This window comes from Amblyomma mixtum, chromosome 3 (assembly GCF_055824585.1).
Source record: "Amblyomma mixtum isolate Tamu chromosome 3, ASM5582458v1, whole genome shotgun sequence".
Classification (NCBI taxonomy): domain Eukaryota; kingdom Metazoa; phylum Arthropoda; class Arachnida; order Ixodida; family Ixodidae; genus Amblyomma; species Amblyomma mixtum.
This window is the reverse complement of record NC_143014.1, coordinates 424,798,091-424,820,890: the sequence shown is the minus strand read 5'-3', so window position 1 is coordinate 424,820,890 and position 22,800 is coordinate 424,798,091. Positions and strand designations below refer to the sequence as shown.

The 22,800-nt window shown below is 49.1% G+C and overlaps 1 protein-coding gene and 1 pseudogene across 21 annotated transcripts in view; one reads left to right on the top strand and one right to left on the bottom strand.

Annotated features, from left to right (window-relative positions):
* mask (multiple ankyrin repeats single KH domain) overlaps positions 1 to 22,800 on the bottom strand; it is a 120,855-nt gene that overhangs the window by 61,162 nt on the left and 36,893 nt on the right. For 18 of the 21 annotated variants that reach the window (XM_089584975.1, XM_089584977.1, XM_089584978.1 and 15 more), the window contains 7 exons: positions 20,053 to 20,197; positions 19,598 to 19,831; positions 5,064 to 5,206; positions 4,505 to 4,729; positions 4,229 to 4,385; positions 3,361 to 3,470; positions 1,558 to 1,965 (listed from right to left, as the gene is read on the bottom strand). In XM_089584975.1, coding sequence (XP_089441101.1) covers positions 1,558 to 1,965; positions 3,361 to 3,470; positions 4,229 to 4,385; positions 4,505 to 4,729; positions 5,064 to 5,206; positions 19,598 to 19,831; positions 20,053 to 20,197 — 1,422 coding nt within the window. Of the gene's footprint in view, positions 1 to 1,557; positions 1,966 to 3,360; positions 3,471 to 4,228; positions 4,386 to 4,504; positions 4,730 to 5,063; positions 5,207 to 5,778; positions 6,509 to 7,414; positions 7,565 to 19,597; positions 19,832 to 20,052; positions 20,198 to 22,800 lie in introns of those variants that run through there. The other 3 variants (XM_089584995.1, XM_089584993.1, XM_089584994.1) reach the window with 3 other exon arrangements.
* Positions 9,429 to 13,547, top strand: LOC149357936 (uncharacterized; annotated as a pseudogene).

The following is a 22,800-nucleotide window of genomic DNA, read 5'->3' as shown; positions in this document are numbered from 1 at the left end:
TCCACAAGCAGGCTTTCCCCATACATGACACACGATGAAAACAAGGTGGCTGACCACCTGCTTTAAACAATTGCAGTGTGCGTAATATGTTACAAACCTAATGCCACGTACATGGCACTCGTCCTGTCCCCTTCACAACTCTTCTAGCGTTAGCTTTGCCACCTTGTTTCGCATGGGGCTCCCGAATGGGGGCCGAGTCAAGTTGCCACTATCAGGGCAACAGATCACGTAGCATTGTAACCCGCGCACCTCTGACACTTTCACCCCCCGTCCAAACCCAGCTGCACGCTGCTCGCGGACGCCAACTGGAGAGTCCGTCATTGTATTTCGCTTTAAAGTGCAGCTATTAGGTGCCTGTTCCTGGCTTGTGCGTCGGTGGCGGCACCATTGCCACAGCTACAGCAACGCAAAGAGCACGGCAAAGACTGAAAGCAGAGCGGTAACGAAGGGAGGGAAAGAATGAAAAGGCGGAGGAGGAGGATATGGCGGGGCCAGGCAAGAGGGGTCGCGCTCAGTTTGCACTGGCTGTTCTGTAATGACTTCCTAAACACATTTACAGATAGCAGCCATGCTTCAAACGTGTACCGCAACCACCTGTTCAAAAGTGACTGCAGTGGATACGGTAGCACGCAGATACCCCAGCAACCCCTCCGTTACAGGTGGCACACATTACAGGGCTTATGAAAAAAAAAAAAGTACCACCCTGCCCTAGTGAGCAAATTCCTTGCGCAAACACTGTGGGCCCCAAATTGTTGCACAGGTGCGCAGCTCATTATGTTAGAATCAGTGTCCGTGAATCTAGTCTATCTATCTAGTCCATGAATCAGCAGTCGAACAGTTAACTAGCATATACATGGGTATCTATGGGGGCCGTTCGCAGAGTCCATGGAATGGGTACATGCAACTCTGAATGTGCGAGTCACGCGCCTCGTGGGCGCTCCAAACGAAGACACGTGCTTTGTGGCTTCAGCGTCCCTCCTTGAAGCAATGGGACGAGCACATTGCAACTGTTATCGCAAGGAGCAGCTAACGCAGGACACAACGCCGCAACCGGGCAAAATTTGCCCCGCATTGCATTACTGAATTTTTGGCGACTAATGCAGTTTCTTCTAGAAAGGAAATGGGCCAGTATCCCCTTTCTAGAAGAATTTTTTAAATTTCAGCAAAAATACATGTTCGTTTGTGCTGACATTTTAACGGCTATTGCTGCAAAAACAGTCAATGCAAATAATTCTAACCATGTGTGCCTTTGGATAGCACTAGCTGCATGTGAACAAGCACAGCAGCACCAACCTTACATTGGACACTGGGAACATTACCGTCATACATGATGCCCAGGTGCAACATGCACTGCCACCCTGACGCACTCCCATGGCAAAAAGGCTTCCAAGAAAGGAGCTGTCCCTAATGCTTCCAGTATGAGACCTTTGGCATTTGCAAGGAGCTAACTGCTAGGGTGGACTTGGTACAGAGGCAGCAGCCAGTGTCACTCTCCTTGTCTGCTCTGTCTAGAGCTAACCTGAGGAGCGCTTTCTAGTGCCTGCATCCAGCACCCACCTCAACTGCGGGGGAGGGTGCTGCTGCTGCTGCAGGGGTTGCCGATGCCGTCGAGGTCACAGCCGCAGCTGCAGCTGCTGCCGCCGCCGCTGCGGCTGCTGCAGCCGTCCCCAGGTTGGGGTAGTCGAGCAGGAGCTGCACCACCGCTGTGTGGCCCCCCTTGGAGGCCTCAATGAGCATCGTGGAGTTGTCCTTGAGCCGGTGGCTGGGGTCCGCCCCGTGGGCCAGCAGCAGCTCGACCACCGACAGGTGGCCGCCCGCACAGGCCAGCGAGAGGGGGGTGTGGTCATTGCTGCTAGTTGGCCGGTTGGGGTCTGCACCCCGACCCAGCAGGAACTGAACCGTGCACAGGTGACCAGCCCGGCAGGCCTTCATCAGCGGCGTCCGGCCGCCTTCCGACTCATGCTCCTGCAGGGCAGGGCCAAGTCATGGGCTACTTGCAAACTGAGTCTAGGCGGGAATTTAAAATCAAACTCCCCACAAGTACCAGAGTCATCCCTTTTCTTCTACTGGATGTTTTCTTATTTTTCCAAAATGCTTACATACATCATGCCATCCACTATATTACCCTAAGCCTGCAATGGGGCACCGATCAAACACTCCCCATTTATGGCGTGACCAGCATATCACAATGAAATAGTCGTCATGGTTTCATGTTTACAAGGCATGACAAGTCAATGAGCGTCATATTTTGAGCACAATCTTATTTCTGAACTTTGTTTTGACTATTTTTTTTTTCTATACTCAAAGGTGCAGTAAAGAGGATTCTGAGCTGATCTTTTTAGCGCGGGAACTCTATCTGCACGCTCCGAGCGTTCTTACAAACTCCGAATTATTGTCCTGTGTGGCCGGATTTCCTATTAAATCGAATTAAACGTCCCAGCTCCTGCCATTATTTTTGAACTCACAGCCAAAAAGAGGAGGAGTCAGCCAACGTATGGAATGCCTATCAGCCAGTCGCATGGCAGCTTGCCGCTCTACGATCGGCAGAGTGATACATAGCGATTGACAAAAGCACAGAGTCCGCACATATTTGCACTTTCGTGGGCCTAATTTGCGGCTATGTAGTCTGCAACAAACTATTTATTCACGGAAACCTGGCGGCTGGTTGAAAGGAGCTCCACGCGTTGCCTGGCTCCTCTTTTAGAGCTCCAAAGACGTGAAACCACGTGCGCAGCCCTTTCAATTGAAGTCTAATCGCACCGAAATTTGATTGCCCGCAGTTCGAGAAATACAGACTCCACTGGCGCCATTTTCGTTTCGCTCGAACGGTCTCGGTTCAGGCCATATTTCGGTTGGCAATCAAGAGCAAGCCCTGGTAAACAAAAAACAAAATTGGACGAAACGCGCTCTGCTATTGGTTTTCCAAATCACATGACCAACATGGCGACTTGTGGTTGGTTGGCGGAGTCAACGCTTGCAGCCCGGTGCCACTGAGTGGGTCGCGCAGTCCCACTGCCAGGACCAAGTGAGGTTCGTCAGGCGCTAACTGCGAAATATTTCGATTTGAGCAAGTCTTAGGCTGAAAGCACTAAAAAGGAGCGAAAGAGAGATCCGAAGCTTGGTTCGCGATAACCGTGGTTAGCAGCATAACCGCGGCTTGGTCCACTCTGTGAACAGCAGTAACTGTGTCACTGAAAACCGCGGTCAGGCATGCCCGTGTGACAAGGGTATAAACATTCTGCATGAGCATACCTCAAAGCTACACAAAACCTTGGTGCACCACTTCTATTTTGGAAATGGTTAACTGCACCAGAGAGCACCGGTACACCCACCACCAGGAAGACACTGAGCTGCACTCACCAGGTCAGCGTTGGCCTGCAGCAGCAGGTCAGCAACATCCGTGTGGCCATTTTCACAGGCATACGTCAAAGCTGTGTCCCCCGTGGCAGTCTTGGCATTCACACTTGCCCCTGCACACACACACACACATTCCACGTGTGGCTGGTGAATGCACAGTTCCCACACCCCAGGGCTGGCACAAGCAGTGGGACACCTCAACACAACCAATTTCAAGGCACCACAAAAACATCATTAAGTGGAAGCAAGGATATTAGGCCACCTTAACCACACTTGGGAAGCAATACTGAATGGAAAGCACACGCGACCACACCACACACATTTTCTGGAAAATACCCATTGCAAACACTGCAGCCCCATCAAAGTGACGCAAATATGAACAGGCGAATTCCTTCTACAAGCACATCTCCTAGTGCAAAATTACTGGTAAATTATGTTAATTACTGGCAATCAAACTCTTCATGCTAACAAAAATGCCGAGGCAGACTTTCGAACACACACAACTGCCCCATTCAATCAATGAAGAAAATTTCAGTAATTCATCTGTCGAAAAAAAAAAAAAAACATCCTGAAATAAACACCAAAAAAAAGTCCACCCAATTTTTGAAAAACAAAATCTGAAAAGTCCAACCCCTAGTTATAATGAAAGGAGGAACTGCTTTACATCCAAGTAAATATGAAATTTTTGCACTGAACGCGTACGTGCTTCGCACAGGTTCTTTGGAATGTTCACAAACCTGGTTTAGCGATGTTGGTTGTCATGAATTTCATATTATAGACTCCAGACGGCACAACAATATAGGCATTTACCGTCTCGCACAGCACCTAAGCTCCCTCGCAGTTCCCAAGGTTGGTGTCACTCTCAGCTCACCAGCATTGATGAGGTATCGAAGGAGCTCCAGGTGGCCCTCCTGGGCAGCCTCCATGAGTGGTGTGCTGGCACCCAGCTCGAGCTGGGCACCTGCCTTCAGCAGAAAGTCGGCAACCTCCAGAAAGCCCCCACAGCAGGCCAGAGTCAGGGCAGTTTCCTGCAAGTCAGAGGCAATCGTGGCATGCTCGGCCGGCCTGTGCACACATCGCACACTCCACCCTTGGACCTGGCACAACAGCCACAGCTGCACTGCATGCCTCCTTTCAAGATGCTCACCTGCGTCTCTTCAGTCTGGGCATTGATGTCGGCCCCTTGGGAAAGCAGCAGGGCCACCATCTCTTCATGGCCCTCGCGGGCAGCCTCCATGAGTGGCGTGTAGCCCTCATCATTCACTTCCTCAATGTTCGCGCCCCGCTCCAAGAGCAGCATGGCCAGCTCAACGTGGCCCCCACAGGCTGCCAACGTCAGTGGCGACTCAAAGCTGTCTGTCGGCATGTTCACCTGCAGCAAGCGACCACCACAGGGCTCGACACTCAACTACACCAGCCTGCCAAACAAACCATCTGTTCTCCTACTTTGACACTGAAAGACAACAATGATTCAATTAACCAGTAAATCACCCTAGTTTATTTCCTAAAGTAATTCGCAAACAGGAGTTGAGGTTGGCACTTGAAACCACACAAGATAGCATGCCATGCAGGCCACCAAGGCATTTATAATCGAATGCCTCTTTGGCACTGGCCACAAGAGGAAACACTGAAACAGCTACAAATTCCAGCAGTGACGTCTACAGCCCTCAAACACATCAACTACCAGCACAGGTGCCCCTGCTCACCTGAGCACCTGAATCAAGTAGGAGCCGGGCGACCTCCACGTGACCGTCCATGGAGGCCTCCATCAGAGCCGTGTGCATCTCATCTGTCTTGTGCTCCTGGTCAGCGCCAGCCTCAAGCAGGAACCGCACCATTTCCAGGTGCCCTGCACAAACGCCAGAGCATTGCAACAACTGTTATCTCTGGTTCCATGCCACCAAAGCACACCAATCTGAGTGGTCATGCGTCAGGAGCTGGAGGATACAATGACTGAATGAAGTGTGCAACTGCCTTTTTTCTGCATTGAAACCAGCACTGCACTGTGCACCAACTAAACAGAGTTGGGTTTCATTCAAAACCAGTTTTCCAAAGTAAAAATTTCCAACTAGGAATCTGTTGGTTTGTGCTGGTATTTGCTGATTTCAATTGACCTTTTCAATAGACCCGTGGAACGGCCTACCGGAAATGTGTGTACAGTTTAGCGTGATTTGAAGGTTATCGCGCGAGCGTGGGCCCGCCTGCCTCAGGAGGCACCTAGCCGCGGATTTCGGTGCAGTGAAAATCGAGATTGCGCATTCTCTCCCCCCCCCCCCCAAATCGAGATTGCGCATTCTCTCCCCCCCCCGCCCACTCTTCCTCCTCCCCCTCCTCACCCACTTTTTCCTCCCCCTCCCCCTCCCCTCCCCCCCACCCCAGTGGCTGCTCCCTGTTATAACGATCACCTTCGCACAAACTCACCTCCCTCTCCCTGTTTTCCATGGTCTTATCTTCTTGGCAAACGATGACGCAGCTCGTGCCAAACACGCTGGCCTGATAAGATAACGGCTGTGTTCGGCACTGCTTCTTTTCAAAGAGCTCTAAGAAAATAGAGCTTCACAACCTGACCTTAACGGCGTTGTCTCATCTTGGCACACAATAGCATGTCACCGTCCTCTCGTCGCTGATGCCTTCGCTCCGCTCAACGAGCGTGCAACTGCGCACCTTTCAGAAGTCGCTTGTCATCGCGTTCACGGCGATATTCACCAGTTCTTAGGCTTAATGCTTTGGGCGACCTATCTCCTCTGCCTCGGCAGTGATGACGCCGCACGCGCCAGACGCCGCTTCGGAAAATAACCGAAGAATACGCCGCACGTATTATCACTGTCTTTTCACAGGAGCACACAAAAATAAAAAAGGAGCGACCCGCTCAGATGGGGGCGACAGCAACTTAAGGAACAGCCAAGAGAGTAAGGGAAGCTGGCTTGACGCCTCCCTCGCCAGCCACGGAAGATGATTCTGCGCTGTGGCACTCTTCTGCTCTTGGTCGACAGTCGCGCGATAACCATCGAACCGCGCTATGCTGTACGCGCCGGCAGCCGCCCCTTCGTTTTGAGCTGCCAAGCTGAATCCAGCTATGCCCTTTTCAACGAGCCTATGGCGTCCGAGCGCTCCTTGGCTAGGAACCACGTTCGTACCAGAAAAAAAAAAAGACAAAAAGCCATGTAATCTGAAAGTCTGCCCGCTGTACCGCTGTATTCGAGCCACCGCGATTCGAGCCAAGACGAAGCCAGCTTCCGCAATGGCGCCGCTCGTGGGCGTGCCGGGCTACAGTGCTCTAGAACCTTGTAGCCGGGCGACCAGCTGCGCGGCGCCCTGATCGTCGCTAGGCCTAGCCCGTTTCACATCGAAGCCGCAACGAACGGCGCTTCCTAACTGACCAGCGTTATTTGAAGGCTCTGTTGTCATCGTTGTACTAAGTAAGGACACGGTCGATTTACGGGACGCATCCAGCAGCGGTGCTAGCATACGCCACACGAGCCGCAGCGGCAGCAGCAGCGAAGTGGCTGTGGGATGAAAACTGCATTGCTCCTTGGCTCGATGTACTACTTCACGCTCGCACCAGAAAACACAAAAAAGCCGTGTTATCAGAACGACTGCCTGCAATATTCGAGCACGACAAAGCCTGCCTGCGCAAGTGCCAAGCTTTCCGCAAGGGCGCCGCCAGCCGGGCGACGAACTGCTCTGGTCCCTGGCTGCTGCCCTGATCGTCACTAGGCCCTGCCTGTTGCACGTCGAAGCCGCCACGAACGGCCCTTCGGAGCCGGCCAGCGCTGTAGTCAAGGTTTTACTCTTGCCGAGTTCAAGCGACGCCTTCCGCTGCGGTGCCAGTAGGCGCTAGGCGATCCGCACCGGACTCTGCATCGCATTCCACCAGCAAATCGGTATTCGTCAACGATCCTCATAAACTATCTATTAGCGACACTATCTGAGGGCCTATCATTTTTTTTTTTTCTGTCGTCGCGGCCGGGATGCAGGCTAGTTCTATTTCGATACCTCGGTCGCAAATACAGCTTTCGCAGTCAAAGCGGGCTGTCTTGTAGGATGCAGTACGTACGACGCTTCCGCCTGGTTCTCTTGGCGGCTGGGTCGCCTTCAGAAATTCGGGCTAAAGCCTCGAGAAGCTCTTCGTCGGTGAATTCGATGTCCACGTAGAACTCCATACCCTGCTCTCGGGCTGCACTACGCTGCTGCACGCTATGGCGCCACTGTGCGCTTACAAGGTGTTCTGGGATCGGCGGGAAAAATGGTTATTGGTCCCCGCAGTTGTGTTGTTGTGACTGAGAGAAGGATGAAAAGGAAATTGCACGGGCCTGCCTACTGCCACGTGCAGACAGAGGAGAGTTAAAAGATCAGAGGAAAGAGAAAAGGGAAAGAAAAGACGCGCGTCGCAGCAACAACTGCGTCCGCCGGAGCGGACGCTGCTCAAAAAACAGATAAGCGGCCGAAGCCGCGCTCGCCGAAGTCAGAACAGCAGGAACCCTGCTTTTTTTTTTTTTTGTACAGCCAATGGTACAGCGCCAGCCGCACACCTGGTTGGTTTTCTAATGGGCCAACTGCTCCCAGCAAGACCCTTGCTGCTTCTCTACTGGACCAAATGGTCCCCGCAGAAATCTGCTGGCACCAAAGAACTTCTATTGTTTGAATAGCAATGATGCTCTTTAACTATATTTTGCTATGCACCCTATATTTTGAGTAATCTTTTTTTCTCGCCAGCGAGGGGTGCGAGTTGGGGGTCGACGTACAGGTGGCAACACACGGTATATAGGTATTGCGCGTTATGGCCTTGTAGTTTTTTTAGGGCGTTTGTGAAATGTCCGCGTAATTTGCGCACCCTATTTTCGAAGCCTCAAGAAGAAAAAACTGGCAGTGGCTTAGCTCTGGTTAAGCCTGGATATACAAGCGAAAACCTGCAGTTATGCTTCGTTCGACGTCATTGCTGTCGCAGTTCGCGCACAATGCAGTGGGAGCACCACGATAGCGGTGTAGATTTTGAGCCAACTACCACTTCTGGGTCTTCTTTTCTTCCTTCCATGGCGAATGTCTGCGTCTCTTCTACGGCCGCCGCCGCCGCTCACACGTGCCTTATCGCAACGCCTCGCGAAAAAACCATCTCTTGGGACGGCGCAGCAGCGGCAAAGGGGTAAACCTGTGGCGAGGAGGAGAAGTGGCGATGGAGCACGCGCCGCGGCGCGCGGCCTCTTTTATGTCCGCCGCCGCCCCTCGGGCGTTATCGCAACGCCTTGCGATAACGCGATAAGAACCGCTAGCAGCGGCGAAGGGTAAACAGGTGGCGAGGAGAAGAGAGGGAGTGGCGAGGAGGAGGAAGGGCGCCCGGGGGTGGCCCAACGGAAGCGCGGTGTTGACGAGCCTAATGAAGCTTTTCGCTTCAAAAAAGTGCAAATGCGGTATGCATGACACAAACTCACGGAGGGAAAACTCGAGAGGGAGCGCGACGCCAAGCGGCCAGCCGTCGCAAGCCAAGTGCTCGAGAAGCCGCTCCCTCCCCCGTTTTTCGCTCTCCGAGTCAGTCCCTGATGTTTTGGTGGTACGTTTCAGTGCGCGCGTCTGAGCGGCCCATGGCGCAAGCGTCTCCAGCAAAGAGGTTTATCTACAGTCATTCCGCGCTGGTCGGCGTATGCATGCGCGCAGCGGGAAGAGATATCACCGCACGCTATCACATGAAGTGATCTCGGGAGGGGGGCAGACTGTTTTTATTTTTGTTTCCTTCATGCACAAGCCCAAGAGCCACCCGGGGCCACATTCTGGAAGCGTCTAAATACGCGTGGCTTTACCTTCCCTTGCTCCAAAAAGAGTAACCCATATACTTGGGCGCGCGTGCTTCTTTCGACACGGGCACTGTTCGCCACGCCGCGTCGGCATACTCGGCATAGTGCGCGCACTAGTGAAAACATGCGTCCTGCTTTCCTCACAAAGTTAACATACGGGCACTTTCGATCCTCACTGAACTCTATCTGCATCGAGATCTTCGAGCACGCTCGAAACGTCCGGTCCTACACGGGCATTTTCAATGCTCCTTGAGAAGTTTCCCTCGTGTGTTAGGTGGCGCCAAATGTTCCTCCAACAGCCAGAACATGAAGATGTCCGGCGACACTGTGCAGTCGGGTCACGGGTGCAGCGGCAGCCAAATCCGTAGCCAGACGTGTGGCGAACCTCTGCTACTCTACCTCTGCTGCTGTGCGATGGAACACGAGGGCCCGCAACGCCTCCGCGATTTCTGCGTAGACTGCGGCGTTTCTCTTCTGGCGCCGCAAATCATCTAGACGGTCTAGCCAGCAGTCGATGAGTGCGGCTGTCTCCGCGCTCGCTCCACAGTTTGCGCATCGACGAGCAGGAGGACGCCATCTTCGTTTACACTGACGGAGCGTGGTTGGCGTGGTGTCGATATTATTTATAAATATGTTTGCATATATGCAGGCATAGTGCCTGAAAATGTTCTGTCTTGCATTTAAATCAATTACAACAACAACTGCGGTTTTTTTTGTTAACTAGTGTTTATTTTTATAGCTTCGTGAGAGCGAGAGCTTGAAAGTAGCCGTGTGACAACCGTCGATCAGCATTGACTCAATGAGGATCGAAAGTGCCCGTATGACAGCGGTATAAGGCCTCTCCATATCCTCCTCCTCCTCGCGCCTATGTCCTCACACTACAACGGAGCTGTTTCGTTGTCTCCTGTCCCGACGCATTGGGAAGATGGATGCGAGGGGTTTTTCCAGTCGTCCAAACATGCCTGAACGGTCGTCCCGGCTGTGGAGGGGCATGCGCGAATTCGAGAAAGCCGAAGTATCGTATTTTGGTAGCTGCACATTAACGCTTTTAATGCTGTTTGACAACTAAAATATTAAAAAAAAACTGCTTTGTGTACGAGATTTGTTCCATTAAAGTAATTTCTGACTCATTGCTCGACAACTCATTGCATCCCCAGAGCAGTAAACATCAGTTGCTTCTTTGACTTTTCGCAGTTCATGGTGCTTCTGCAGTGTGAAACAGTCTTTTTGTGCAACATGTTTGGTTTGGTTTTAGTTTTGCGGGGTTTAACGTCCCAAAGCCACTAAGGCTATGAGAGACGCCGTAGTGGAGGGCTCCGGAAATTTTGACCACCTGGGGTTCTTTAACGTGTGTCGCAAAAGTTTTGTTCATTTCATTTTCAAAATAAGCACTGGTTGAGTGGCAGTTACAGGGCTGCCCCGATGCTGCAGTGTTTTCATCAAGTGTGCACTTTTTGATAATGCCTGGACATTTTTGTGTACTGCAGTGCTGCGGCAATTATGATGGAGGGGATACAGTGAGAGTCTTCACCTTCCCATTGGACCCAGTGAGAAGAGGTCAGTGGATAAAAGCCATCCATCGAGCAGATTTCACACCAGGAACGCAATCGGTGGTAAGGCAAAATATTCCTCTCTACTATTTGCAGTCCACGGCTTCTTTGCATTCAATGCGTTTTCAGTAATTACCCGAGAAAAAAAAGTCTGCATAACTATGGTGCGAACCTTCTGACTGCGTGCATGCAGCTTAGAGGTACAGTGTTACTGATATTTAGTGTGTGCGGGCTTTCTATGAGACTGCAATCATTATGTCTGCTGTTTTTTAACTCTTTTCCCACCGTGCCCACTGAGCATCGTTAGCCCGCTAATGATCATTTCGTGCCTCAATTTCGGAACCTTCTGCGTTGCTAACAACCACGCTGCAGATATAGCTTGTAAGTAAAGGAACCAAAGTTCTGTTCCCAATTTAGTTTTCTTTTGTCCCGCAAGGGGGCACTTTCTAACGCGCTGCGAAGAAATGAAGACGTGGAACTGCGCTTATTGCCCGCCATGTTGCCCACAAATGATGCCTTTGCCGCTCGACTTCGGAGCCTTCTGCGTTGCTTACAAGCATGACGCGCATCTGGCTTATAGTCGGAGAATTGAAGTTTTCTTTCCGATATAGTTTTTTTTTTCCCTGCAAAATGGCATTTTTTGAACATGCTCTGAAGATGCGGTACACCATCAAAGTCGCTTGGGAGCCTCCACATGCGTGCCACGCGTTCTAAAACATAGCAAATCTCAGGACTCCGCCTCGTGTGCGAGTGTTTCAATCGACGACCTGTGCAACAACGAGCCTGAAGATGTTGCAAGATGCTGATTCAGTTTTCACAGCGGTGATGATGGAAGCCAGCCTGAAACACAGGCGGCCGCACTCTGATGCACAACTATAGGGTTTCCAGTTATTATTTTGTAGCAAGAATACTATTCAAGATAGAAAAGTTTTTTTTTTTTTTGCACATAGTGGCCAACAGAGTAACGAACATTTTGCATATTTCAGAAAATTTTTAACATTTTTTTTTCTTTTTAAATATAAGAGTGTCTTTGCAAGTTTTGATCAATTTTTTCCTAAAATCTTGTAAGCAAATAAAATTTTTTGTTGCAACACGCAATTTATTGTTTAAACTTATATGAATAGAAAGCACCTTTATTCAGCTCTGCTTTTGGGTATTGCAATAAATATTGAATGCAATAGATATTACAGAAAAAAAATGTACAGAAACCTTCAGAAAATGGTCATTTTCCCCATGGTAAGGAAAGAGTTAAACTTACGGTATGCACCCTCTTAACGTCTGTTTTCACATCCTGGGTCTGCGAATGTCACTTTAAACCCGCGGACATGGTCGGCAAAACAAGTTAGGTTGATGTGAAAACAGAAAAAGTTATTGAAGCCAAGTTGAAGCTGGAACCACTTCGAACTGACACAGTACCAAGCATACTGACAAACTGCTCAGCGCATTTTTCTGGCCCAACTGCAACTGCATCTCGAGAGGCCCCAGATCACAAGGCGCGTCTTGAAGCAGCTGCAATACAGGAAGCCATCAACCTGTCCACTGAGACTCATCGAGAGGAGGAACACAACAGAATGGACAGTTTTCAGGCTCTGTTAAACTGTCTTCCACATATTCAGGTTTCGGAGTTTTGGAAAGTTCTTTCCTATCCTGACTGCACACTCTTTCTAAATCTCGGTGTTGACGGTGCTCCAGCTGCCAAAAAATCAGTTAAAGTAACAAAGGACCTGTCCATACGGCTATTTTTTCAAGACGTCGAGGTGACTAAAGTTGATGGCGTAGACATTCCAAAAACTGAACAATATTCAGTGCCTAACAAGTCTATTGGATACTGTCGAGAGTTTTCATAAGACATCTGAAGCCTGTGGATAAGGATATGACAGATAGCATTCCAACGCTTGTGCAGCCCCTTCTTGAGGACACATTGAAGCAAGCTCTAACTCCTTCACTGACGCTCAACACGGCTTTCGCAAATCATTCTCGTGCGAGACGCAGTTACTTACCTTCACGCACAAACTTCACGCTATTCTGGATCGTCGTTCATGCGCGGACTGTATCTTTCTAGACTTCTCCAAGGCTTTAGAGAAGGTTAGTCATAAACTACTTTTTAAACTTAGCAAGCTAAATCTTCTCCCAAATGTTTTAACATGGCTAGAATATTTCCTTTGTAATAAAACACAGTTTGTAATGGCTAATAACATTTCTTCTCCATTGACTTCCGTGCATTCTGGGGTCCCACAGGGGTCCGTCCTTGGGCCCCTTTTGTTCCCGATATATATTAATGACCTCCCACATTCATTTACTTGCAGATGACTGCATAATATTTTGTGAAATTAACGACTCTAACGACACTCTTCTTTTGCAAAAAGACATTGATGGAATTCGTGAGTGGTGTAAATCGTGGTCAATGGAACTAAACAAAACCAAATGTAAAGTACTACGTGTGTCACGCATTTCTACACACCCCACTTCTTATCTAGATACAGTCGAACCCGGATATATCGAACCCGCAAATTTCGAATTATTGGCTATATCGAACACAGATTACCCCCTTGAAAATACTATGTAAAAGTATAGGACAGTTGCGTTGTATATCGAATTCCATTTTCGCCGGACATTGGATATATCGAACGCCGCGCCGCGCCCCTGGAAGGTGCGCTTTCCCCAAAGACATTCCTGTCCGGTCCTCAGCCGCCTCAGCGGAGAACATTTCCGTAGTCAGCAGGCACAGGGCCCTTTTTTTTTTGTTCCCCGTTTTTGCGCCCCACCGGCGCGAGCTTTCCCACTCCTCCTCTCCTCCTGTACCGCCGGCGTGTGCTCCGTCAAGGTCATTGGAGATCAGCGAAGAGAGAGCGCCGCATGGAGACGCGCGGCGACCACGATTATTGGGGAAAGAGAGAAAACGGTCGCTCGTGGGCACATCGTGGGTCTGGGGAAGAGAGAGCTCAGAAAAAAAAAAACAAAAAAAAAACGAAGCCCAGAGCGCCGATCTTTCTCCCTGCTCTTTCTTTTCCCTCTGTCATTCCTTCGCAGCCGCGTTGACTGCCGCTCGCATAGGCTTCGCTCTTATCGCTCCATCTGCGCCTCGCGTGTTTTTTTGTGTGTGTGTGTGTGTGTGTGTGTGCCTGTGTTTCAACGCGCGACGAGAAGCAGGCCCCAGTAGCCAACTGTTTTGGCAAGGCAGGCCTTGAAGTGGCCGGAGATTAATGTCCGGAAGATTTAGATGACGATGAGTGCTTGGACGACGCGTTTCGCGACTTGTCCAATTTTCTCGGCGCCGTTCCGTCCGAAGTGACTGTTGAGGACTTTAACGCTGACAGCGAAGTTCAAGCGGTAGCTGGCGTTCAAGACGCCGACTCCAGCGACGACGAGGGCAACTGTGTTGTCGAAGAAACGCGTCCGTGCGCAGCCACTGAACTGGCGTCAGCGTTAGCCTGATTCGGCGCTGTTGCGGCGAAATGGAAGGCACTGTGCTCTCGCACCTGGACAGTCTCGAGAAGATCGAGGCCAGTGTTTTGAACTTCGTTTCCCAGGGGAAAAAGCAGCCCAAAATTAGTGATCTTTTTTTCCGCGAAATAAAGCGCTTTCACATTGCGCGCCCATACTATGTGATTCGCGGCTGTTCCAAACGGTAAGCCACAATTTGTTATGATCGGGAGTGCAGTTTTAGCCTATATCTGTATATCGAATTTTCGCTATATCGAACTATTTTCCGATCCTCTTCGAATTCAATATATCCGGGTTCGACTGTAACATCGAACTAGAACAAGTGTCTTCTTACCGCTATTTACGCGTTCACATAAGTGATCTAACTTGGTCTTTTCACATCAATTCAATGATTCACGCCAACCCTGCCCTCGGCTACCTTCGCCGTAACTTTTTCTCTGCCCCCACCTCCTTGCAACTTCTCTATAAATCTCTCGTTCGTAGTAAGTTGGAATATGCTGCGTCCATTTGAGACCCCTTCACGGAAAACCTGATCAGTTCCCTCAAAATAATTCAGAATAACTCTGCACGTTTCACCCTTCAGAACTATAACCGTACCGCTAGCGCAACCTCTATGAAGAATACATTACAGTTACCATCTCTTGCTAGCCGTCGAAAGCACGCTCGCCTTTGCTTAATTCATAAAATAATGTATCATAACCCCAGACTGCACCGCGATCTTATACTTCCTCCGTCATATGTTTCATCACGAGTTGATCATGCGCATAAAATCGGCATTCCTTTCTTTAAAACAAAATGCGCAGCTGAGTCTTTCCTTACACGAACAGCAAAGGACTGGAACCACCTTCCCACAGCCTCCATCACCAACCATCAGCTTTTTGTTCCGCCATAGCTACCATTGTATAATTAGAAATGAAACGCCCTGTACTCAACCAGTGTATACAACCACTCCGCTCTTCAATGCCCTCGGGCCTTGAGGGTAGAATAAATGAAATGAAAGAAACCAGGAGCGAAAGGACGCTTTGAACTTGTTGGTGGAACAAATATTCCTTCTTTCCAGCAAATCACAGCGTTACTCTTCTGAGTTGCTGGTATTTTCGAGCCTTTTCTCCTCACGCCTACAAATACTTGAGCTATGGAGGCCTCATTCTGCCTCATGAGTCAACCATCAGACGTGTCTGCTCTTCATATGCCACCAGTCCAGCAGATGAGCAGCAGGATGCCTCATTGTGACCACAATGAAAGGTCATGAGAAATGTGTGGCTTTATGATGGATGAAATACAGCTACAGGATGAAATACACATACAGTGTGCATCCGAGAAAAGCCCGAGCTTCCGCATGCGTCATAGTGAGATGACGTCACAGAGGAGCGGAGAGGCCTTGAGTAGTCTAGGTGGTGTTGTTGCTCTAGAGAGAAATACAGGAAAAGCTGCGCATTGGGCCCATACAAGCCAGTAGGCAACGCCACCACGATCCAGCTGTTTGTGTACTGCCAGCTGTTTAGACACTTGCTAAATCTGGACAAAGAACGAAGTTGGAAACTGGCACCGCAGCTCCCGGAAAGATGGCAGCATGCAGTCTAGCTCTCGACTGCTGTAAAGAAGGGGAAATCGTAGTGTCTCCAATGGTATGCAGCATTGCACACCTACTAACTTCACATGGGTGCCTCGTATCTTCTTAACTGTTACTTTAAGGCCAGTACCGTGACTGTGATGCGCTTGGAGTGCATTTCGTCCGTCAAGCGCGCGGGATTATGAGTCTTTTTTTTTTTTGTTTCCAATGCAAATACATGTCAGAAATTTGCTTTGGTCCGAAGAGGCCGAACAATATTCCCAAAGGAAACAAATTTGCATAGTAAATATGGTAACTGCTCTGCTGATTTATTTTGGTCAGATTTTGTTATAGCAAATGCCAAAGGTTTCTTAAACAGCCGTGGGCACCATGCATTTTTTTATCTTTCTCCTTCGCCGAGGACGACGATGCCATGTCTTTTCTGGCGCAGGAGTAGCTCGTAATGAGATTTTTCATGCATAGCAATCCTCACACATTCCATCACGAACAAGCAGAAGCAGAAGCCGGTATGCATGATTAGCAGCTAGGTGGAGGTAGAAATGCACGAAACAGTGTCACCTTAACTTACCGCATGCATTAGTGCTGTGAAACGCATTTAAGAGGGAACACCTACAACCTTCATAAGTAGCACCAATGTGTACTCTGTCAAGCAGATTCAGGCAATGGCCTTAAGAAAGCCGAATGCCGTGAAAAAGTTGACGGCAGCAAGGTTGATTCACTTGGCGTCATCTGCCTTTCTTTAAAGAGAGCTCTGAGTGCGGGAGATTTTCGTTCACGCACTTTGCAGTGCATAGTTGTGAAATGTGCAGATGTATCATTTCACACGTTAACTCACAGATGATGCGACATGCCCGATCCTTTTGGAGCTTTTGCCTTGCATACAACGCATGAAGCTGGCATCACGGTGCATAAGGACGCGAGTGGCTCGGTCATATGCGGCTCCTTGCCTTAAGTGCCTTGATCCCATAGGTTAATCCCCTTAAGCAACCGGAAATCAAGCTCGAAAGCAGATGTTTCAAACCGAAAGAGTTTATTCGTCACAATCGTGAGATATTAAAACAAAGAACCACAAACAGTACATACACTGAACATTACAAAATATGTTTAAAAACAAAGAAAATGTGATTAAGAGTGGCATGAGTCTTACGGATTCAAGTTCAAGCTTTACCCATCCTTGACTTAGCGAGAAAAACTGCTGGCCAAAATAATGTGTTGTAAAATGGCGTCCAAGGTAGCAACTAACTGGAGTGGACCGCTTTGCTGGCTGAACTTTACCCCCCAGGGGTAATAACTGCAGCCACAGTCTTGGAACGTTAGCTGCACACAACCCTGCACCGCCTTTGACCCCCTTGCAGACTTTGATAAGCCAAGCTTGTCATATGCCGGCTGCCATTTCTAGCTTATGACGAGTCCAGGTTATCGAGTGTTTTCCGGTATTCTGTGTCCGGTTTAAGGCAAGCGGGGCTTGTCCAAAGCATTTTTTTTGGCCTGCGAACAGATGGCAGAACGGGTACTCAATGGCCGTTTTGGTACCATTTCGAAAAAATAAAAAGGTGAACACTTGGAGATTCAGTTAAGTTTTACATGCTTTACCATTACAAAGCGACTCTCAGGCTAGGAGGGACATCGCAGTGGAGGGCTCCGGATTATTTCGACCACCTGGAGTTCTTGAAAAGATGGCCATGTAGGCAAAGAGAAGTCGAAATACTGATAGACACTGAATGATCCATCATTCTACCGCAAAAATTTTTGATGCACCTTGTGTGGAACCAGAGATAATGGCTATTAAAAATGACCACCAGCCTTTTCCCTCTCAACTCGTACACCGGAGCGAACCATAAAAAAATAAAGATTACAGGCCGGGACCATGCTCCCCCCACAAATATGTCATCAACAAGATCGGTTTGTTTACTTCCAGTTGATGGGCGCTTTCGCTCGCTCGCTTTCCCGTTGTCTGCCGTGTTCACCTGTGTCTTGCAACCGTCGCTGCGACTTCTCTCGAACTATGGACCCTGAGCTGAAGGAACGACTTTTGCGGATGAGTGCCGAAATGGGATTTCCGCCTTAAGCAGGGGACACATGTGCGAAAACTTGGCCAACACACCGCACCAATCGTCGCTTGCGAACTGCTGCCCCACAGCAAGCAGGGACACACGGAGAGGTAAGCATCGCTGCGCCGCTGTACCCAAGCTCCGCCCACAACCGGTGTCGCACTTCGCCGCCGTGCAGCAGTGCCTGAGCGCTGCTTGGGATGGTGTACAAATATCACAATAAAAGACAAGATCGCCTTGTTACCAGAAGGACTTCCCGTCGCTGCGTTTGTCACGCGCGGCTCGTCGTTGACATCTAGCAGGTTGGACGCAGGTGACAAGCTGCGATCGGACGTTGCGACGCCATTCGCAACGGCGTGCTGCAGTGAATCGCACTCACTTTTCGCACATGTGTCCCCGCCTTTATAAGGACACGCCGTTCAGAAATCCGGCGCTGAATCCCGACGACAGCTCACTCACTTCCATCTTTTGGCAGACAATGCCGAAGGGCAGCATCTTGCCGGTCCCTGGCTTTGCAACCAACGACACAGCACGGCCGATCCATTTTGATTGCGCATGCGACGGAGGTCACGACAGAAATCAGTAGCGTGGAGACTCCAAATCGCACCTCGATTCTCGGTTCGATTCGACGGCGCCGCCGGCGGAGTGACAAAGCGGTACGAGCAGATGACAGCATTGTAAACCGGAAGTGCAGTACTAATTTCTGACACCGAACACACAATAACAGAGTAATTCATGCATATAAACGACAACACCTTGTTCAAATGCGAAATGTTTCCGAAAAGAGTAAGAATGTGAAGTATCTAGAGCTTTTAGTTTGTTAAATGCGTGATCTCACTTTGGCACGGCGAACCAATGATGGCCCTGCACTGGTGATGTAACAAGCGCTAAAATGACGTAATGAGTACGGATTCAGGCGGAAGTTCACCGCCGCTGGTTGCCGCGAAGCTCGGGAGTGGTAGTTTTTGAAAAGGTGTTGTAAATTATCTACTCGTTTTTAATTTATTGTACGTGGCATGAACATTCAGTGGCCTATGCTCTACATAATGCAAGTATTTTTTTTGCTGACCTCAGACATCCCTTTCTGGGACCCTTTAACGTGCACTGACATTGCACAGTACACCGGCCTCGAGCATTTCGTCTCCATTGAAATGCGACCGCCACGACCGGGACCGTTAAATCAATCAGATGCCTGTTTCTGCTTTTGATTCACGGATTAACATAGCGCTATGGAACAAGGACACAGGACGATGGCATGCAAGTCAGACCGGGCGCTGAACCTTTGAAAGTGCCAATAGCAATTGGAAGTGCATAGCAGCCATTATACCAGTATTCATTTTTGCATTACAAGCATTAATCCTATGACAAGTTTGGTTTGGTTTATTGGGGCTTAACGTCCCAAGACTATGAGGGACTCCGTAGTGGAGGGCTTCGGAAATTTCGACCACCTGGGGTTCTTTAATGTGCACTGACATCGCACAGCACACAGGCCTCTAGAATTTCCCCTTCATCAAAATTTGGCCGCCATGGCCGGGATCAAACCCACGTCTTTCTGATCAGTAGCGGAGCGCTGTAACCACTGAGCTACAGCGGCAAGGCCCTATGACAAGGCCCTATGACAAGTTGAAGTTGTAAGTAATTTTGTCATCATGTGGCTGTTATCTCCGCATTCCTGAGCTTGAGCCATAAGGCATGGACTGAAGCGGACACTTCCACAATACAGGGCCCGATGCCAGCACTCTCTCCAGACCTGTCATGGGTTGGCTCTAACTACAGCCAGCTCTCTGGCATTCACTGCATTGCTAAAGCGAAAGGAGGAGTTGATGAGCGTACCCTTGTAGCAGGCGAGAGTGAGCGCAGACTCCTTGAACTCGTTGGAGTGGGTGTTGATGGAGGCGCCAGCAGCTACCAGAACACGGGCGGTGGACACGTGGCCAGCAGAGGCAGCCTCCATGAGGGGTGTGTGGCCATTCTCATTGTGCTCCTCGAGGTTGGCCCCTGCCTCCACCAGGGCTCGAGCCGCAGCCTCGTGGCCCCCCAGGCAGGCAAACATCAGCGGCGTGTGCCCTGCACCAGCACAACCCACCTCAGTGTCAGGGCCAAGGTTCGATCGCAGAGTGGCTTCTGTGCAATGCATGCAGTCCCGCTAGGCTCGAAACAACTTTGGCAAGCAGCGAAGCTAAGATTCTTAAGGGACCTGCATTGGAGTGCACACAACCAGGTGGGCACCGATGTGCTACACCTGCTGTTTGCCCCAGGAAGGCACCAGAGAGAAAGAGAACGCGTACCTTGTGCTGTTTGTGCGTTAACATCGGCTCCGTGCTCTATGAGTAGCCGGACGATGTCAACGTGGCCCGCAGTGGCCGCCTCCATCAGCGGGGTCATATCCTTGAGGCCTCGGTCCTCCACGTTGGCACGCATCGCCAGCAGCAACTACACGTTAAGCACAACATTGAAGCAAAGCTGTCTTGAGGGGGCCCAAAATTTCAACTGAAAGTAAAATGCAAGAGCACTACCACTTGCCATTGCTCGGGGGCGAATTTCAACACCTAGAAAAAGCTGAGTTTTGCAATGGGTTGTGGTAGATGCTGCAGGTAATACACACGAAGCGCTTTGATGGTTCAGAAAAGAAAGGACACTGTTCGCATGATGCCGAATGCTTATTTGACTGAGCACTTAACCAGTCTGATTTAGCAGCACATTTTCGCATGCTTCACTGAGTATGTCAACATGCATCGCATGCATCCTTTTTGTGAGTGCACTGTGCATAGAAGAAATTTCTCATTGTAAATTCCCCTGGTAGACGACCAACTGAAACGTTGAGCAGAGCTTGGACTTCGATCCAAATCTGCCCACAAAGAATGACATGTTCAGCCCCGGGGCAAGTAGTCCAATTCCAAATTTTGCCAAGACTGATCCCTGGAAGTGCTCACAGACTGGCTGAAACAGTTGAAAGTTGCTGTGGTGCTCAGCTGCAACAAAAAGCCCGAAATTCAGTCGCACCACCTCTCCTGTTTTTCCTTGACTAGAGAAAGCCTGGCTCTTGCTGTTGCTACGTAAATCACTTCTTTTAAACTGAAAACAATGCTCTCACAAACAAAATGATTTGTTCTAATAAAATTTGCAAACTGTTTACAATCTACTGTGTAGTGCACTAAACTCTGCAAAAGCTGTCACCGTGCCGCTTGGCTTGTGTTTTGCTAATGCCCAAGACCTACAGACCTTGTGACTGGTGACTATTTCTTGCCACTGCAATGGGTGAAAGCAGGAAAAAATTACTGAGGCTGAAATAATGACGTTCAAGTAAAAAATTTCTTTACACGCCACACATTTCTTGCTTTTTTACTGAACCAAGAAAAATGTGGAAAATTCTTGCATGGCTTCATTAATAAAATCAGATTAAAGAATAATGCAAGTGAAATATTTTAAATTAAGATTCGTTTTGTATGCTGTTTCACCTGATTTAAAAATTTTCAACTCCAACCAACTTTTGCTTCTTTGCAGACACTTTAAAGAGCGCTCATGTTAGAAAAAAATTTTTTAAAGAAAAATACATCATTGAAAGTCTAATCACCGAACTGCCAACTAACCGAATTTTTTTTCAGACAATCAGCAGTGGTCGCTTTTGCAGTCTGGGATGTTTCACTCAGAATGACCCAAAACTATGTCACAAGCTAAACAATTTGCTGCAAACAAACGTTGATATAGAGCTCGCGACAGCCTTTCATGTCTCGACATAGATAACCTTTACCACTCCTGCGAAAGCATGCGACTCAATAGATGTGCTCGTGATCTGAGGGGAGCAGGAAAGACTGGGTAGCTTGAAAATGGTCAACTTGCGAAAACATCGACGCTTATGACTGCAAAGATGCCAACAAGACGCACGACTGCTTGAATGAGTTGAAGTCGCGGATGTCAGACTGCTAAAAAAAGGTAAACTGCAAATGCAAACGTCCTGAAGCAACACATCCTAGAGTTTTTAAACACAAGATGAAATTAAAGCGCACAATTTGAGAAAGCGCGCACCTTTGTGACACGCAGATGAGTCCAAGAGCCATGCATGAGTGCGCCGACAGCTAGCGTGCCTTTGTCGGACAGGTAAGTGGCACCATGTTTCGCATAGCTGATCTAAACTGCCATGCGCTAACAAGCGACATGCTAAATCGCTGCATACCACCTATGCCAAGCCTCGATTCCAGGTCATGTGCGTTTGAAGTAGTGCACACTGCAACTGTCAAGATGGCAAAACGTTCTACCTGAGTCTGCCGTACACGTCACGAATGTATAACAGCATTTTTCTCTACTACTTTGATACACAAATAAAGCAGCTAAGGAACTTCACTTTTTTGCTGGAACAGTGCCAGTAAAGCTTTAGTAGTTCACTGACTACATAGAGCCTCTGAAAATATCCATTGCTACGGCAAAGGTTTGGAATTGCAGAATTTATTAATGTGCTGTTTCACCATGATGTGTACTGCGTCCTCAACATATGTTGTATTCCTTAGTGCAATGCATGCAGCCAGCCAATTTAGCGATCGGCTGCAATACAAGGGTGGCTGCAAAACTGCAACAGTGGACAGACAGCGCGATAATGTCATGGTGCAGAACAGAAAAGTAATGTGGATGCATTTACCATGCAAAAATGTCAAGGGTCACTACCGATGTAATACGGGTACCCTACAGTGAACTGGACATTAAGAAGGCCAGCGTGAATAAATTACCACGAATACGGCACACTAGCCACAATGATGCTCATACCGCCTGGGAATCCAGCCTCAGTGAAACCCTCTTATGCACAAACTTACAACTTGCAAAAACCAGAGTAGACACTAGACACAAAGACATGCTTCCACAGGAGCACTTTCACATGCTCACGAGCCAACCACACAAGTCTGAAAACCGTCGCCATGTGCCTGTAGCTTCCACTCTACAGCAAGTTGCCAGAGTACAGATGTAAATGGTAAAGTGCAGCAGTCAGAAGTGCCTTACAAGGAATATCTGCAGCTGCTCTACTTGACAAAACAACCTCTTTTTTC